General features: G+C 38.5%; 1 protein-coding gene across 15 annotated transcripts in view; it reads left to right on the top strand.

Annotated features, from left to right (window-relative positions):
- Window positions 1–12,000, top strand: part of septin4b (septin 4b) — a 55,614-nt gene extending 43,614 nt beyond the window's left edge. For 4 of the 15 annotated variants that reach the window (XM_051100812.1, XM_051100813.1, XM_051100814.1 and 1 more), the window contains 9 exons: window positions 4,279–4,375; window positions 4,650–4,950; window positions 5,160–5,294; window positions 5,997–6,114; window positions 6,197–6,298; window positions 6,698–6,794; window positions 6,915–7,077; window positions 7,423–7,522; window positions 10,970–12,000. In XM_051100812.1, coding sequence (XP_050956769.1) covers window positions 4,279–4,375; window positions 4,650–4,950; window positions 5,160–5,294; window positions 5,997–6,114; window positions 6,197–6,298; window positions 6,698–6,794; window positions 6,915–7,077; window positions 7,423–7,522; window positions 10,970–11,038 — 1,182 coding nt within the window. In that variant the 3' untranslated portion in view covers window positions 11,039–12,000. Of the gene's footprint in view, window positions 1–664; window positions 788–3,023; window positions 3,342–4,278; window positions 4,376–4,649; window positions 4,951–5,159; window positions 5,295–5,996; window positions 6,115–6,196; window positions 6,299–6,697; window positions 6,795–6,914; window positions 7,078–7,422; window positions 7,523–10,969 lie in introns of all 15 variants that reach the window. The other 11 variants (XM_051100815.1, XM_051100806.1, XM_051100801.1 and 8 more) reach the window with 7 other exon arrangements.
- The last annotated feature ends 7,830 nt before the right edge of the window (window positions 12,001–19,830 follow it).

Here is a 19,830-nt window from a genome sequence, read left to right as displayed (position 1 = left end):
TGCGTTAATGGTAACGTATGACCTTCTTTATCCAACCCACTGGGTTTATGATCTCTAGTCCCTCCACTGTGGAAGTAACTGAACTGTGGTGATCAATGTCATTAGCACAAATGTTTTAGCAACACTCAGTTCATTTTGAATGTTATGCAGCACGGCCATCACTAAAATTCACAGGGCCTGCAAAATTTTGCAGTATTTTATGAAAAATGTTTCTCAGAACGGAGTGTGAGCATTAGACATTTGACAGTAGCTTCATTACTTCATACTGTCGTAAAACATTTAGTCAGATGTGTGTCAAACAGCAACAAAACTGAATGTGGTAAAGCTCTGGTATCATCTGGTGGTTTTGATACACTGTGTTGTCTACTTCAGCTGTATTAGCGTGTTTAGTCCGTATAGAAATTGAAATATCTCTAGCATCCATCTATAGCTGGGAGTAATTCCAGTGACCAGTGTGCACCGGCATCTTCTGCTTTTATGTCCATTGGCCGCATCTCGCTTGAATTCATTGCATTTATTTAATCATTTCATCTTTTTCTTTTTCTGTCATCCTCTCGCCATTCCTTCCACCAAACATTCCCCTCACCCTCGAACGCTGTCCCTTTGAAATGCTCTGTACCCACCTGTGCGCCTCCTCTCCAAACGGCCTCTCTTGTGGTTGGAGATGGCAGAGTGTACAGTAGCCCCAGTAGCCATGGAGGACAGTGACCGTGAAGCCGACTCGGCGTCAGATGAGCAGGACTCTATGCCGGCGTCACCTGAGCCCAGGCCGTATGAAGTGCAAAAGGTACTGATGTAACTTCCGCTTGGTCCTCTTGACCTCTGACCTCTCAGGACACTGCCCCGCTGACTGCCCTTAGATGTGGAACCTTCTGCAAGCTGGCTAGTTTTCTTGTTAATTTATTAATTTGTCAAATCACAGTTGACCTTATGTACTTTGATACTGTGAGCAATCTCTCAGTGCATTGTTTAAGGGCACCTATTATGATCCTTTTTACAAGATGTAATATAAGTCTCAGGTGTCCCTAGAATGTGTCTGTGAAGTTTCAGCTCAAAATACCCCACAGATCATGCGTGTCACTTTAAATGCAAATAAGCTGCTGCTCCCCGCCCCCTTTTCCAGAGTAGGGCTGTGCCTTTACGGCTCAACGCAGAAAGCGGCATGTGAGTACTAAACTAAGCATGAGTTAAAAACACAGTCAGTTCTGTCTGTAAAGTTAAAAAACTGGGAAAGAAATCATGTTTATATTATATCCGTGTGCTAAGTGACAGCAGTGTAATATACAGTACCTATACTGCATATGAGCCAAACAAATATATAAAAGCAGACAAATGTGAATAATGGACTGAATAATGCTCTAGCATGAAGACAAACTTGGCTCAATTAGGGCGTGTCTCTGCTAGCTTACGGCAGTGTCCGTCAACAGTCGTGGGCGGGGCTTGTAAAATGTGATGTCACTTTGTACTGATTCTGTGAACGGCTTGCTCCGAGATACTGCTAATGATTTATGGAGATTAAAAAAAAGGTGGTTGTGTACACACACTGCCAACAAACATTTATGTTCAAACGAATGTAAAAGTGAGTTTTGCATAATAGGGGCCCTTTAATGCAGTACTGTAGTGCTAGTTAACATTAAAGCAAGAGCATATAATACTATATTTACTCCAAGGTGACCAATACATGGACAAACTCTGAAGCTTCAGCCTGGCGGTGTTTCAGGAGAGGAATAATCCCCCACAATCCACTATAAGACTCACATTCTGAAACACGTCACATCAGCTCTTCAAGCTCTGTCTCACATTGTTTTCTTGTTGAATATCTCGTTGCTTTCAGAAGTGCGTTTCATTACATAAGTCAGATGTTGAGCTTAAAATGTTCTTTATCAGCTAATTTCATATCAGATGTGGCCATGAAATGTTCGGTCGCACAGCCTTTGACACTGGAAGCTTCAGCACCCCTGCGACCCAACAGACGACAAGCGCTTTGGAGAAAGGATGGATGGAAATTCGCTGATAAATGAACAGCAGGCAGGACTCGTACAGTTCAGTCTTTGCCAGATTGATCATATGACCATCATTATAAAGTCACTTTTTCCATGTCTGCACCTCAAACACAAGTTTGCTGCACTGCAATGCATTATTTATCTGGACAGGTTTAGAACAGTGGAAACCCGAGTGTCACATTGCCCGACCGTCACCTGCACCCTTTAGTTCTGTCCTCCTGGACACATGGGCAGCTTATGCTCTTTAATACATGTGTCCTTTTATGGCCTTCTCTGAACATGTTTCCCAAGACAGCAGTGAAGGTACATACGGTTGCTACTCCTCTTTGAGTGTTTAATAGGGTTCAATACACATGAAGTTTGCTCGTCAGAAACTCATTAAAGACCATAAACCAACCGCAGCACTTTGCAAGTGAATGTGGCTGATGTCTTGAACAGAGCTTCTCTAACATTGTGCTGTGGACAGACTCTCATCTGGTTCCTCTCATGAGTGAGGCTGACGGTCCTCCAGGAGCGTGTGGAGCAGGAATCGCTCTTTACTTTCACAACATGACCGCATCAGCAGCATCGATCCGGTTGTTGTTATTAGCAATTCGGTAATCAGTGCGAGAGTATCAGTGTTGCCCGTTTTGTGTCTGATGTCAGTCGTCTTGCGTGGACACTAACAGCAGTGATGTAGATGCGTGCTGTCCGCTGTCACCTTCCTCGGGAACACTCCTTTACTACTAATGTGCTTTTCTTGGATTCATAAAGCCTTGTCAAACTTTTACCATGGTGACCTTCGTTTCTGGCAAAATGTTTCACTAAAGTTGATTTGCTGGGCTGCTAGTAAATAGGTATTTACCATGGTAATCTTTTGTAAGGACATGCACAGTGTTTTGTATCTAACCACTAAATGGTCTATTATTCTCTTTTTGCTTCTCTTCTCCATGACCTTAATTTTCCACATTTAACCACTTTTGCACCTGCCCGTGTGTTCTGCTCCGACCCCAAACTTGTCCTAACCCCTCCCGACCTCAGCACTTCCCTAAGGAAGACTCGGAGGACTCGGAGCTGGAGCACATCATGGGACACCACCCGCCCAGAGAGGGTCACCCGTTTGCCCACCACGGGCACCATAAGGCCGATAGTGAGGGCGAGGGTCACAGCAGACCCCAAACCCCGGGAACACCCACCTTCCTGAGGCCCGCGGCGGTGCCCAGGGGCCCCGGAGAGTTAGAGCACGAGTCCAGACACGGGGCTCAGCGGGGCCATGTGGACTTTAGCCTGCCGTCTCCCATCAGCCCATCCAGGCCTAAGAGCCCCTGGGGCCGCTACGACCCCTATGACTCTACTGAGGTAAAGCATGCTGGGATTTCCATCAGGACATCCCAAAATGTCACTCCGAACAACTGTGAGAATGACTAAAGTGCTAAAAAGTACTACAGTACCATGTTGGAATGTACCATGGTATTCTTTGAAGATTCTTGGCATACCAAGTGTCATACTTTGGTAACTTTCTAGGAGCGCCATTAATGGTGATCTTTCAGTACCATGGTACATGTCAAAATACTGTGATGCCATCGCTATATCACACTGCTGACACGGGACTGTTTTCTGATGGATCTCATCAGCACCCGTGGGTGTCTACGAAAGCTTTCCATGTTTTGATGTTCTGAATTTGAACCGTATTTTTTGTTCTCGAGCTTGTGTTTCATGTGTCATTTGCTTTTCGGGGGGATTGATTTACACTTTAATGACAGTTTTTTGACTGGTTCCTGTTGGTGGCCTATAGCATGTTTGTAAAAGATGATAATTAAAGGCGTAAAGCCCTTTTTGGGTTTATGACACTCCACCCACAGCTTTCCTCCTTCATTTTAAGCCAATGCCTGGCACCTCTGGTTTGCCTCCCAGAGAGAAACTCTCACAATGTGTGTCAGCTCCTGGTGGGTGTTATAAGACGTGATAATAAGAAATGTGGCAGACAACATAAAGACGTTTCAACTGTATTGAGAAAATACGCTTTGTTTTGTTTTGTTTTTTTGGGGTCATTTCTCTATCAAGTGTTTTTTTTTTTTTTTTTGCTCTCATTTTAATTTTTGTAAGAGTAGTTCCTCCATTATATATTTAAGCATTATTAGAGGGATTTTAATTATTTATATCTCTAATTTTAAAATATATATAAAAAAGTATTTTTTTTATTTTATTTTTCTTGATCTTTTTAATACTCTTTTAACATTTCGTATTCTTGTTCTTGCTCTGTCTCTCTCTTTCTTTTTCTCTTTTTTTTTTGTAGGACCAGGACAAGGAGTATGTGGGATTTGCAACGTTGCCAAATCAGGTTCACCGCAAATCTGTGAAGAAGGGCTTTGACTTCACTTTAATGGTAGCAGGTAATTTTAGCAGCCGCTGAATTTCAAAACTTCAGAACAAACAATGTGAAGAAATAATGTTCTCCCGTCCTGCATATTAATGATGTAGTTCACCCAAAAGTAATTTAGTGACCCATCATTTGTTCATCATCTGCCCTGTCATGACAGTAGTCCATATGGCTCAATCTCTTATCCGGAGTCACAAATAAACAGGCTGAAATTGAAGCTGTTATTCACTGTTCCTTAATATCAGTGGCGTTGCTGATGATGATAATGGAGTTCTTCTTCCTCACAGGAGAGTCAGGTTTAGGAAAGTCCACCCTGGTCAACAGTCTGTTCCTGACAGATCTCTACAAAGACAGAAAGCTGCTCAATGCTGAAGGTGAGGCTCATCTCCACCTGCTGTCAGCGTTCGCTGCGATTACTCACACGTGCCTTTACTGTTTGTCCGACGGCTGTGTTGTGTTGGTAGAGAGGATCACTCAGACGGTGGAGATCACCAAACACACGGTGGATATCGAGGAGAAGGGCGTCAAACTGAAGCTCACTATCGTGGACACACCAGGATTCGGGGATGCTGTCAATAACACTGAATGGTACATGAAGGACTTTAGGGTTTCTGATTGTGCGTAAAATATGAATGGTCATCTCATTAGATCCTCATTACTGTAAGACTGTGAGGTGTTTTGATCAAATATTTTAGGTAGCATAAATTAAATGCAGTATAATTCTACCCTGAGGTATAAATACTAGTACTGTAAAAAAAACCTGTTATTGTTTTTGATCTGTGTGTTCGTGTTTTCAGCTGGAAGTCAGTGGCAGACTACATAGACCAGCAGTTTGAGCAGTATTTCAGAGACGAGAGCGGACTGAACCGCAAGAACATTCAGGATAACCGCGTGCACTGCTGCCTCTACTTCATTTCACCTTTCGGTCACGGGTACGAGCCTCATGGCCATTATACAGGCAGATCTGATCAGAGCGACCTGACTCGGTGGTGTGGTGCGGTGGTTAAGGCTCAGGTCTGGTGGCTGATATTCAAACCCGTCAGATGCTGCCATTATGTTCTTGATGAAAACAGTAATACTGAACTCACTCCAGAGGACGTCCCAGTGTGAAATAGTGTGATTAGCAGTGTTGCCAAGTCTTCCCGCAGAAGTAGGCTATTTTAACACTGTTGCCAATAATGTCATATTCAGTCCCTCAAAATACGAATTTACTAGGGTAAAAAAAAAAGTGTATTTTATCCCCTGGAACATTATTTTTAATGGGGCACCCCCTCGAAACGTGATTGGGCAAGACAAAGACAACAAAAACAGTCCGTCTCTTATTTCAGCCATTAGTGAAAAAACACCAGCTCCCACAGTGCACCTGTGCCCTCTGCTGGTCAGGTGTGGTTACTGCTGTCTGATGAGTGATGGAAAGCCAAGTCAGGTTTTTTTGTTGTCAACTTTACCTCTCTGTTCAAAATGATCATGGATTCAGAATGCAAATGAGTGTAAATATCACCTTAAGATGTTTTAAGCAGATTTGAACTTTAGAACTGGTCTTTGTCAAGCCATCACTCAAACTTTATGTTGACACTCTTCTAGTTTGCTCTGTTGGGGGTGATTAACACTGTCACTGTGTGTTGGTGTGTCAGGTTAAGGCCTCTGGATGTGGAGTTTATGAAGGCTCTTCACGAGAAGGTCAACATTGTTCCTGTACTAGCTAAAGCCGACACACTCACTCCAACGGAGGTCAAGAAAAAGAAAATCAAGGCAAGTGCTCACGCTAGCAAAAACACCTGTCCCGTGTGTTTATAGAGGTCCCGTGGACTTATTTCAGTGTCAAACCCTTCAGATTCGAGAGGAGATCGAACAATACGGAATAAAGATCTACCAGTTTCCAGACTGTGACTCAGATGAGGATGAGGACTTCAAACAGCAGGATCAAGAGCTCAAGGTCAGGAAAGACTTGTCCGGAAATCGAAAACTTATGACGTTTGTTTTCAGTAAAATGTTGAAGTATTTTTCTTACATACCATCACACATATTTTCATATATCAAAATATGCAAACAATAAAATGTAACAAAACAATAAACTATGCAAACAATAAAATGAGATGATATGTGTTTGGCTTTATGTAGCTGTTACATGTAAAAATGTAGTGTAGTTTTTGTCTTCATTGTTTAAAATGTTCTGTTTTATATGTTTATAGCCATACCTGAAGTCCATAAATATATATTGTAGCATATTGAAAAATACAAGCGCTAGTTTGTGTTTTCCAGTATACTTCTATGTATTTTTGTTTCGTAAGCGTGACTCGTGTTGGTGATCGGTCTGGTCGTTCTCCTCCCGTAGGACAGCATTCCCTTCGCTGTGATCGGCAGTAACACAGTAGTGGAAGCGAAAGGCAAGAGGGTCCGAGGACGTCTGTACCCCTGGGGAATCGTAGAAGGTATGATCCAGATCCCACACAGATACTCCTAATATTGACAAGACCAAATGAAGATGTTCATCCTACTCCGTGATCATTTAGCAGGCTGGATATGAACTATATGTGTGTGTTTGTTGGCAGTGGAGAACCCAGCGCACTGTGACTTTGTGAAGCTGAGGAACATGTTGGTACGAACGCACATGCAGGATCTGAAGGACGTGACCCGGGAAACCCACTATGAGAACTACAGAGCGCAGTGCATCCAGAGCATGACCCGCATGGTGGTGAAGGAACGCAACCGCAAGTATGCATTCATCCTTCAGCCAGCAGAGGCCGCGCTCGCACGCTTTACCACGCTTTAGAGTCACACGTAACGTTCACATCAAACCACGTCACTTCTTTCCACCTTTGCAGATTTACCTGCATGTTGTAGGACACGGCTAACTATTATGGCATTAAAACACATGAGGAACTTAATGAATGCCTGCAGATTACTTCTCATACTATGTGAATGTTAGATGTGGAATTGTTGGCTGTACTGCTCTTGAAGCACCAGTTCGGTGCTTTTGGCACTGCAGTTTGAGACAGTAATTGTCACGCTGGTGAAACTGACCGTTCGTGCATGCATGTGCTGTTTTGCTCCGAGCAGCAAACTGACCAGGGAGAGCGGCACCGACTTCCCCATTCCCATGGTGCCCGGCGTCACCGACAACGAGACGGAGAAGCTCATCCGCGAGAAAGACGAGGAGGTACGGCATTATCCCTGCCAAGGTCCACACGAGCAAACGCAACATCACGACCAGCACTCGGACCCAGAGCCGCTCGCGGAGACCGAACCCGACGCCGACCCTCACTCCCAAGGGTCCTAGCGGCGTCCCATAGGGCTTCGAATAGTCCGTCACGCTCAAACGACCTGTGTATTTAAGCACGTGAACCCAGATCAACCCTCCACCCGTCTCTCCAGATCACTGGTCGTACGGGTCACTGGCGCCCCCTGTAGGTGTATATGGTGCTATCAGGCAGTAGGGTAGAGTAGAGCAGGGGTTTTCAAAGCTGTCCCGGAGGACCCCAGCACTGTCTCCCCTTATCACACACACAATTCAGGTACTGCTGAATCAGGTGTGCTGGATGAGGGAGATGTGCATTGCTGGGCTCCTCCAGGTCACATCTGAAAACCCCTGTAGTAGAGCACATGCTGTGTGTGTAACCTGTGTTTATTAGAGTTTCCGAAGCCTGCACATCTCTGCCATGATGCACTTTAATCCTGCATCCAGACTGGGGGAATCTGACAGTTTACTGATATAGCTGATGGAAATGCTTCTTACCGATTATGTCGACACTATATTTTTCTATTTAACTTTAGTGCATTAATTCTATTTCGATACTTCAGATATCGCAAAAAAAAAAAAAAGGGCCTAAACGCAAATATATGTGGTGTCACATGATACATTTTCAGGTTACCCTCACCAAAAAGAAGTATACTTCAAGTTGATTTTATTAAGTATACTTCAGTAAAGTTCAAGTATATTTTAGGTATACTTTATGTGATAAGTATACAAATATCAGTGTACTGGTAGTATATTTGTAAGCAGTGTTGGGGGTAATGCGAGTTACCTAATAATATTACTCTTTTAAAGTAACTAAAGTAACGCATTACTTTTGAATTTCTAAGAAAATATCTGTGTTATTTTTTCAAATAAGTAACGCCAGTTACTTTTTTCCCCATTTATTGATTGACAAGTCTCCTGTGGGGAAATTGGGAGTAAACATGATGTTACTGTATTCTACTCTAAATGTGAACATGCATCAATTCATCTCACTCACATAAAACAGATTCAGTATTCTTCAAAATGAATAAAAACAGTGAAATGTAAACTCAAAATATGACGCAACTCTGCAATAATTACATATGTTAAATAAACAAATATCCTTTATGTATTTAATCCCATTTTATTAACCAGTGTCTTTGCTGCTGACCTTCGATGCTGCAGTTCAGCCACACTAATAAGCAAAAATTACTCAAGATAAAGTAACATTTGTGCTTTATTTTATTTATAGCTGAAGAGTGATCTCCTGCATAAATGTACTTTTCTTTCAGCCTGTGGTAAATTAATTTCACTTTTGTGGTGTAAAGGGGCTTTTACATTAGAATTGTTTTATATTACAAACAAACAAACAAACAAGCCCTGCCCAGATTTAAAAAGTAACGCAAAAGTAATGTAACACATTACTTTCCATATAAAGTAACTAAGTAACGTAATTAGTTACTTTTTCAGGGAGTAACTTAAAATTGCAGTGCATTACTTTTAGAAGTAACTTTCCCCAACACTGGTTGTAAGTGTACTATTTCAATACTCCTTGGGACTAAATTGGCCCACTTTCTAGTATATAAAAGTATACTTTAAGTATAACAGTAGTAAACTTTGAGTACACAACTAGTTTACATCTATGCGTTTAGTTTGTACCGCAGCTGTACTAAAAGTGAACTTATAGGTATACTGATAGTTTACTAATTAAATACTTGCAGCATTTTTAGTACACTTTGAAGTATAGTCTCAGTAAACTACTAGATTAATAGTTTAACTAGTTTAAAAGCTTGTAAGCTTTCTTTAAGTAACCTTTACATCATACTTCAAGTATACTACTATGTCTCTATTTAGGTATTAATTTGTTTATATTTTGTTAAATGAATATCTGAACATACAAAACATCAAAAGAAAGAACAGGGTATCTGCTTGTAAACAAAACATTTTATTTTAGCTTCATGCTTTCTTTTTTTATAAACACCTGAATGTGGGTAAGTTTCAAAGAAAGAAATAACGTTACATAGTTTTGATGTTTTTTTTTTTGTTTGTTTGTTTGGTTTTTTTGTCTGATGATCGTGTTCGATTACATGTGGAAGCATCTTTTTATTTTCTTCGCTTATGTTTTGGAAATTCTGTACAGAAGATCTGTAATAGTGATGAAAACATGGATTCTCAAAGTGTATAGCTTAAATATCTTAAGACTTTTTCTAAGTATAAGTCAAGTGTGTTAAATGTAATTTGAAGTATATTTCCAATGAGTAATTAAAGCACATTTCTGAGAGGTACTGAAAAAGTAGACTGAAAGTATACTGTCCTATTTTTAGTTTAAAAGAAGTATAGTAATAGCACACTTGAATAAACTTCTTTTTTTCTAAGGGCAGTTCTTCAGTTGTTATCTAAACAACATCAAAGACTAACAAAATTTGACAAAAAAAAGGGAAAAAATGTGATAAATTATGGGGGGGGGGGGCATTATTTAAAAAAAATTGCCTGTACATCTCACAACATTTGTACCCATTTCAAATCTGGAGCATTTACGTAGTCGTGGTATTTTGTGTATATTTTGGATGATTAGTAGATTAATGTTGTTTTAAAATTCTGATCCAGTCACTGCAGAAAGAAGAAAAAATATGACATTGCTTTTAGGTCATTTTCTGTTATGAATTTATTGCACTGGAATCAGTCTGTAATTAAAGTCTTCTGAACACTGCTGATATGATTTGATGTGGCACGTCTGTATTTACATGCAGCCATTGTGGACGCGTCGTTCAAAGGTTTATTCTGCTTCACAGTTAAGCTCTTCATTACAATTCCTGATTCGTTTTTGTTTTTTTTTTCATTCTTTCTGAACCATAAATGCAATATCAGCAGTTCTTAGCAAAACAATATTATAGAAATCTTGAGATAACCGCGGTATGAGTGTAAATACTGAGTGACGGTGAGAGCATGCAGTACCTGAGGAGGGGATTCATTCAGTACACACACATCACCAGCTCCAGTTACACTATTCTATAACATAATTACTAGTCAGAAAAATGACAACAGTTGGAAATGCTGCAGAAATACATAATTAGCACATCATAGCACGTTCATGTTGACGTGCTGTAGTGTACAGAGAGCATCGATCTTAGCCTACATGCGGCAGATTACGCAACGGCACCATTGATTTCCGTCGTTCACTGATCGTGCAGACGCGTCTGTGTCACTGAACTCACGAGTGCCGAAGACGTGCGCGGTATCGATTATTAGATCACGTGACTGTGATCGGCTAACGTGATTGGTCAGGCTGGAGATTCCTGTTAGATGTTTGTCTGTCATGTGACTCACAGACGTACCGATTGGTCTGTATCGATTGATCAGCGTTTGACTGTTTTTCTTTTGTTGTTGCAGTTGAGGCGGATGCAGGAAATGCTGCAGAAGATCCAGGAGCAGATGCACACGCAGAAGGAGGCGTATTAACACACATTCACTGATCTGAAGCAGCTTCCCCTCGACCGGCACCTTCACTGTAACATCTGAGAAATACCGCGGTATCACCCGAGCGAGTGTACCGTCAGAACAGATTCAAGTAGGCTTCACGTCCCACTAAATCATGTCTGGGTCACATTTCACCCCAAAAAATAAAACTTTTACATTTTTGTTGTTGTGTATTTGCATTACAACATTATTTTCGTGATGATGAATCACATTTAAAGCCCAGACACACGTTACTTTTAAACGATTATTATTTGAATTGTTATTATTGGTAACGGTGAATTTCTTACTGTAACATGGGGTTATGGAGATATAAAATGTTTATTCTTTTTTATTTGTTTAACTATATAGTAATGTTTAAATAAAAATAGGATATATCATTTTGGGCGAAAATATATCCCAGACATGTTACTTTAAATTAATGGAATCACTGCACAAAACATTCTTTATAGTGGAAAAAGGTTCTTCAGATTATTCAGATGTTCTTGACATGTGCAAAACAATTTTATGTTTTGATCACTGGTTCTCTGAGGAACCCAACGTGATTGTTCAGTGGCATCAGTGCAAAAACAGCTGATTTAACATTTTAACTTGTGACTGCCGGTATACTTCACGAAAAAAATATATCTGTGTCCTCGTTTAAATCTTTGTGCGAAGGCGTCTGGTTCAGGGGTCTCTAATGACAGCAGCCCTTTAACCGCTCTTCTTGTTGTGTTTCTACCCCAGGATTGTTTTATAATTGCTTGATATCATAGGATGAATTCAGTGGAATTATTTAAGGGTTTTTTTATTTGTTTTTTTTTTTTTTACAATGTAACTTTATTTTGTATAACGTTCATTAATTGCATTGGTTGTAATGAATGTCTTTGGTTTTGTTTGTATTTCTATGTAAAACCGCAAAAGCTTCTTTTAGAAAGTTTTTAAATGAAAAAAAACAAAACTTTTATTTTCTTATTGGAGAAATAAAGTACTGTAGAGAGATATTTTTGTTAACACAGCTAACATGAATTCTTGCTCCTCTGGATGAGATGTTTTCCAGCCTTGAACTCATTCCACAAGTGCATGTTTGACGAGAAGTGTGCGATTGTGTCTTGTAGAATCACAGCTCGGTCATTCAGTCATTTCCTCAAACATCAGTGATGTCTTTGTCGCTTTGACGTCTCGTGCATGAGCAGAAACGTGAATCGGCCCATGAACTCCTGCTGTTTCGGTGCTGGACGTTCACCCTCTGCGTTCTAGATGTATGGAGTTACAGTCCAGAGAAATGAATGATATTTCTCCTACATCATATATATTTTCTTGGGTAATGTTGGTGAAACGGAGAACACTGTTATCAAACAGCACTGAGCTGTGCAAACGGTGAATGAATAAACCCATTTACTATGGACTATATTGTTCTGTTGTTATTGGTTGAAAATTATATTTCATAAAACTGTTCGATTCACTGTAGGATTCATAAGGGTAATATTTATAGTCATTTCAAGTGTTAAACTGTATTAGAGCTTTAACTAGAGCTGTTTGAAGTAATAAACACTGTTTGTCCGTGTAATGCTCTGTCTATCGCTTTTTGACGTATTTCTACTTATATGTATATTCATTAATGCATGTGCTAATCAGTGTTGGGGAGTAACTAGTGACATGTAAAGGAATTACATCATTTAATTAAAAAATTAATGTAACTGTAATTAGTTACAATTACTGAAAAAACGTGTAATTAAATTACAGTTACTTTTGAAAATGTTAATGATTACAAAGAGGGTTACATCTGAATTTTTTCACACACACACACGTTGTGTTTCCATGTTTTATAGGGACATTCCACAGGCGTAAGGGTTTTTATACTGTACAAACTGTATTTTCTATCGCCCTACACCTAAACCTGGCCCTCACAGGAGACTGTGCACACTTTTACTTTCTCATAAAACTCATTCTGTATGATTTATAAGCCTGTTTCCTCATGGAGACCTCACAAATATCTCCACAAGGTCAAAATGTACTGGTATTACTATCCTTGTTGGGACATCTGGTCCCCATAACATGATAAATACCGGGTACACACACACAGATTTAATTGATTTCATGAATTGCATTGTTTCAGGGGTTTATAACACAGAACAGGACACATGCTTACAGTTTTTCTGAAATGGTAAAACACATTTTTTGAAACCATCACTCATTTTCTTAAAACCTTAAACACAAATCCAAACGTTCAAACTAAATTCACAGAAGCCCTGACTCCTCTGGCAAAATCAAACAGTCGCTTCAAAACCATTTCACCTGTACTCAAAATCAAAGAAAGCTTTCAAATCACACACATATTAGTCAAAACTATACGCACTACAGATCATTCATTAGACACTACATCAAAAATGATGTAGTGTCCAGTGCATGTAGTTACAAAAAAAGAACATTTACTGTATATAGTAATTGTTTTGCAATAAAAAAGATACAAAAAACATACTCAAAAGAAATCACACCTAAGTTTGCTGAATATGCCAAAAAAATAAAAAGGAAAAATACATACATATGTGTGTGTGTGTGTGTGAGCGTGTACATATGTGTACATGTATATCTGTCTATCTATAGAAAATCAAAATCATGCATACACTCAAAAGAAATCACACCTAAGTTTGTTGAATATACCAAAAAATAAAAAGGAAAAATACACACACACAAACATAGATGTAATTTCTTTTGAGTTGTGTATGTTTATGTATCTTTTTTTATTGCAAAATAATGACTATGTACTGTACAGTATATCATATATACACTTTTCTGTACCTCTCAGATTGGCAGATGCACCCGTGCCTCCTGTGCACTTTGAACTGGCTTATATTTTGTATATTTAAATATTTAGAAACAAGTGTGAAGAATTTTAAATTATTGTGTGTAAACAATGACTGCCGTGTTGCAGTTGTGCTTAACTTTTGCTTTCTTGTGTTTAGGGTTTTGCATCACAAGTTCATCACAGAGCAAACTGTGTCTTAGTGAGTGAGAATGTGTTTATGTGAGTGCATGAGATCTGCAAACAGTGTCTAAACTGCCTGAACTTGCTTAAGGTTTTGCAGAAAGAGTGATTTATTTGACAATTTGGTTTAGGCTATTGAGAATGTGGTTTAGAGAATGTGGTTTAGTGTTTTAGCAAATGTGAAAAACTGTAATTGCATGCATTCCTATTTGGGTTTATGCATATACTTTATTTTTAAGATGAATTGTTTAGTCCAAGGCATTGTTAGATGCCAGTGTTTTCTGTCATAACTATGCAAACATTAGATTTTAAACCCAGTATCATAGCTATTAAACTATTTCTTGTTATGATTTCAAATCTGTATTTAACCTCAGAATGATCTCGAAGTAAATAAGAGGTGTTAGGTCTGAATTTGTGGTGTCTGTGCTTTAAATTAAATGATTACACAGCTCTGTGGAATGCTTGACTCTGATTGGTCAGTCGTGTCATTCCAAGGTATGTTATTCCCCGATAACAACTGGTAAAAGCTAATAACACAGACTCATCCGGGCAACTTAAGTCGGCGCTATACGCTTGATAATTGTCTTTGGTAGAAGCTTTGCGTTTGGTTAGCTTAATAAAATATTAAAAGTCAATTTAATATTATGTGTACAATTTCTTAATTCTGTCAACTTGCTGCTCGCCAGCAACTGATTTCGTCACAGAAGGTTTGCATTCAAATAATTCAGCTCAGATCAGTGTTTCATGTCTAATTATTTACTTTTGTGGCGAGCGGCTGTGTAAAAAGTGGGATAATGTATGTCCAGCCAGTTGTTATTGTAAAATAAAGATGCATATTATTCCTTACTTATTACAGTTTTTCATATTTGCTAAAACACTAAACCCCATTCTGTAAACCAAATTCTCAATAGCCTAAACCAATTTGTCAAAAAAAATTACTCTTTCTGCAAAACCTTAAACAAGTTCAGGCAGTTTAGACACTGTTTGCAGATCTCATGCAGTCTTTTTTGCAAAACTCTAAACACATTCTCACTCACTAAGACAAAACCATACGCAAATTCTTTGCCTTTGACTCAGTTTTCATTTTCATAAAACTCTTTTTGCAAAATGCAACACAAAATTCTCTATGTAGCACACAAGAATCTAACAGGAATTATCTTGATTTCCTTTTTAAAACACAACCAGTCAAAATGCCAAACTAATTCATCAGTGCCTCACACGAACACCTCACATGTGCAAACACTCATTGCTTTACTTTCATTCATTTGCTTTACCAATCAAACTTCAGAATAGGCCTTGGAATGATCACCTTTTTTTCAAAATGTTTGGTTTCTGTCCACTACCGGTCAAAAGTTTTGAACAGTAGGATTTTTTAAGTTTTATTATTAATTTATTATTATTATAAATATTTAAAACAGTTGAGTACATTCAGGATTCTTTGATGAATCAAAATAAAAAATTCAGCATTTATCTGAAACAAAAAGCTTTTGTAACATTAAACACTATACCATTCAAAAGCTTGGAGTCAGTATTTTTAGATTTGTTTTCTGGGGAAAGAAATTATAGATATTAATCATTGTATTTAAAGACGCTAAAAGTAAGGATAAAGACATTTACAGTGTTACAAAAGATTTCTATTTCAGATAAATGCTGTTCTTCTGAACTTCCTATTCATCAAAGAAACCTGAAAAACTAATTCTACTGAGCTGTTTTCAACATAATAATGATAATAATAATAATAATAAATGTTTTTTTGAGCAGCAAATCAAAATATCAGAATGATCATGTAACTGGGGTAATGATGCTAAGAATTCATCTTTGAAATCACAGGAATAAATTATATTTTAAAATATATTCAAATAGAAAACAATTATTTTAAATAGTAAAAATAATAAACATTTTTTTACTGTATTTGCTCTACTTTGGATCAAATAAATGCAGGCTTGGTGAGCAGAAGAGACTTCTTTAAAAAAAAATATCTTACTGTTCAAAAACTTTTGACTGGTAGTGTATTTCTTTTCTTTCGTATTGTGTAATTCTTTATTCACGACTACAAATGCTTACAGTAAAAAAAAAATCTTGGTTTTAATCCTGCTTTTTGTTTACTGCTTATTACTTGCTTATTTTTCAACATCTCTCTGCCGATTGCTTTCAGTCTTGTACAGAAATGTACACAGGAGCTCATGAAAGAAGAGTTTTAGGTTTTGAATAACTGTGTGTATATGATATATCCAAAAATATAATATTAAGGCAAAGGTGTTAGCAACCTAAGATGTTTGCTTTTGAGATGTGTTTCTATTTCGAATGCAGTGCTTCATTTTGCAAGAGATGTGAGGCATTTTGCATTTTCTGTGTGCAATTCTTGGATTTGTGTGTAAAGTTTTGAAAAATAGAGGCAAAGTTGTGAAAACGTGTGTAAGCAGTTGTAAACTGTAAATATAAGCCAGAAAATATAAGCCAGTTCAAAGTACACAGAAGGCACGGGTGCATCTGTCAATCTGAGAGGTACAGAGGAGTGTGAATATACATATATACACACCTAAGTTTGGTAAATATACCAAAAAAAAAAAAAAAAAAAAAAAAAAAAGAAAAAATGCACACATATGTATAGATAGGTAGATAGATAGATGTGTGTGTGTGTGTGTGTGTGTATATATATATATATATATATATATATATATATATACATATATATATGTATTTGAGTCCATGTTTATGTATCTTTTTTTTATTGCAACATAATTACTATATACAATAAACATCCTTTTTTAGTAACTACATGCACTGGACACTGTGTTCTCCATTTTTGGTCATGTCTAGTGAATGATCTGTAGTGTGTATATTATTGACTAACGTGTGTGTGATTCGAAAGCGTTGTTTGATTTTGAGTACAGCTGAAATGGTTTTGAAGCAATTGTTTGATTTTGCCAGAAGAGTCAGGGGTTCAGTGAATTTAGTTTGAACATTTGTGTTTAAAGTTTTGAGAAAATGAGTGATGGTTTCAAAAAATATGTTTTAGCATTTCAGAAAAATGGTATAATCTTAATTCAAGTGCTAAAAATATTTTGAAAGTCTGACAGTTGTCAGTGTTGAGCGCTGCTGTAGGGTTAACTCTGCCTAAATGTTTTAAAATGATTAACAGTTGAAAATATTAGAAATTTAGAGAAGTAATCAAAAGTAATCAAATGTAACAAGATACATTACTTTAATAAAGTAACTGAAAACTTACACTACTTATTACATTTTAAATGGAGTAACTTGTAATCTGTAACCTATTAGATTTTCAAAGTAACCTTCCCAACACTGAGAGTTGCTCTAGAAAGTATATGGACACCTCTTGAATATTTTCAAGAAAAAAGGTCGACTCACACTTAAAAATCAAAACATCTCTCAGGGCTTTGAGATTCGGTCCAAGTCATCGTGTGATGTCGCTGTAGTGTGCGTCCGCTGTGCTCAGCGCAGTTACGCTCTATGAATGCACACACTGAATCACTTTCAATTAGAATCGAGAAAGTGATGCAAAAGCCACAGCAGGTTCCAACAAACGTTTACAACCTGCACACACACAGTTAAGAAATGAAGAACCCAAAGAACTCCAAGGGAAGAATCAAGCTAGCATAAAACAAGTGCTGAGTGAATCTGTGCATGATTTGTGTTTTATTGATATTAATTCTTAACTTTAAGGTTTGCTGGACGTGAGGCCAAATCTCAGAATCTGCGGACATTGACAAACAGCAAACAGCGGCCCTTCTTTATCAGCGCAGGTGGGCGTCTGTTTGTGAAAGCAAATGTAACCCCAGTGAGCCTTGAACACATGATCTACACAATCAATCCATCCGTTTGGACGGACGAGAGCACTCGAAATTGCGATTTTGCTTTTATTCGATTTAAATTATTCCAAACACGCGAATGCATTTGTATGCAACCGGGAGGCCAGATCTGGTAGCGATGGCTTGTGTTCCTGCGGCGAGCGGAGCGAACGTTTTAACGTGACGGTTTACCACGTTCTGTCAGAGCGACAAGATAAAACTGCCAGAACACGCTCTGCCTTCACTCTTTCTGCTGGCCTTTTACCTCAGTGCTGCAGTTTCACAATGAGTTCAGGACTGCTGTCGCTGGGTGGACGAGGTGAAAGAGCAGTGTTTTGTAATGATTGTAATTTGACCCCATGTTAGCAAGAAAAGGGCACTGTTCCCCAATTACTTATCTGCTGCGTTCAGTGACCATTCAGATGTGATTGTAAAAGAACGGTTTCAGATGAGTGAGAATGATCACAATTCATGTTTTTCATGATCTTAAATGCTTGATAAGAGTATTCATAGGCAAATGCATGGTATAAATGTCTTTTGTTTATTGGTTTGTTTTATTGTAGTGGAAAGGATCGTGAAGGCTCACTAACTATCCAGCCAAAGAAGAAGCGTTACTCATTTGATAACATCATTCCTGTTGGTGTTTCAGGCTCTTCCATATATAGTGTTGATGACAACTGGGGGAAATCATTGTAATAAAGAATGAGCTACTGTTTTCACATCAAAATGTGACCTTTAACCCAGTGACGAAAACACAACAAATGTATGAGATAAAACGACATAAAACAGCATTCTGGAATGTTTTTGTAATGTCGCTGATAGAAAAATCCCCCAAAATAAATCGTTTATGCTCAGTCCGGCTTCATCAGGCTTAAAATGTGTAACGTAGGGGGGCTGGTGCAAGATGAACTTGTGTATTTCAGATGTTAAACATGTTCTGTCAGGTTTGAATCCAGTATTTTTGTCCATCTATTTTCCAAACCACTTGTCCTGAGCCCGTGAAACAGACGGACAGACGGCCGGGATCGGAGAGCTGCAGGAAGCTTCTGAAGAAAGGCATAGCACGTCTTCTTATCTACTTCATTACGACCGTAGTAAAATCCACCCGAAAACAAAAGAATCAGAGTATGAGATCGTTGGATCTGTGATGCAGCTCTGATCTGATGCGATCACAAACGTCAGCTTTAGGAAGGAGACTCAGAGTCCAGACCGAGAGGTGAGAACAGCTAACGACTCTATTGATATGCACATTCACAGGACAGAAGAGAGATACATGACAAAGAGAAAGAAAGAAGCGAACGACGCCGGCAGGAAGGAAGGATCGCAGAAACGTTACCAGGCTTCATCATTCAATGCTTTTTCTCGACACACCGCGGCAACAAATAAAGCAGGATGATTAGATGGCATACATGTTCTGTTTTCACTAACAAACGTCCTAAAATTAAATTAAATGTCAAATAAGCTAAACAAAATCCTGGAAAACAAGTCAAAAAAGACTAATCAAAAACAGAAAGATAAAACTGAACTGCAGGGATGAAGCATTAACCATTTAAAACATTTAGTTGTTTTGTGAATTCAAAGCATCTAGAGATTCTCTCGTAATAATGACGGCAGACCGTCGAAGACAAACTACTGCCAAAACACACGTTAAATGACAGAACTGGTTGTAGATAGTGTTGACAGAATGTTTGTGATTGTTAATCAGTGAGTTGAACCGATTTCATCTGTTGATGACTCCCAACGGTGTTGTGATATTCTTCTTCATTACGTCGATCTGCTGGAACAGATGAAGAAGAAAAACGCGACTGCTGATCCTCGCACTTCAAACTGTGTATTTTAGCACCACTGGGCCTGTTGTGCTGTTGTCAGGTTTTTTCCACTGAATTAAAACACGTGACTTTTGTCACTGAAAATAAACAGCTTTTAAAGAGAAAGCTAAAAGCTTTCGCTGAATGAATAAACGTAAATGTGTTTTCAAATGCGTTAACGGCCATCGTACA

Source organism: Labeo rohita, unplaced genomic scaffold, assembly GCF_022985175.1.
Source record: "Labeo rohita strain BAU-BD-2019 unplaced genomic scaffold, IGBB_LRoh.1.0 scaffold_112, whole genome shotgun sequence".
NCBI classification, from domain to species: Eukaryota; Metazoa; Chordata; class Actinopteri; order Cypriniformes; family Cyprinidae; genus Labeo; species Labeo rohita.
Note: the sequence above shows the minus strand (reverse complement) of the source record. Positions and strands in the feature narration are given on the sequence as shown.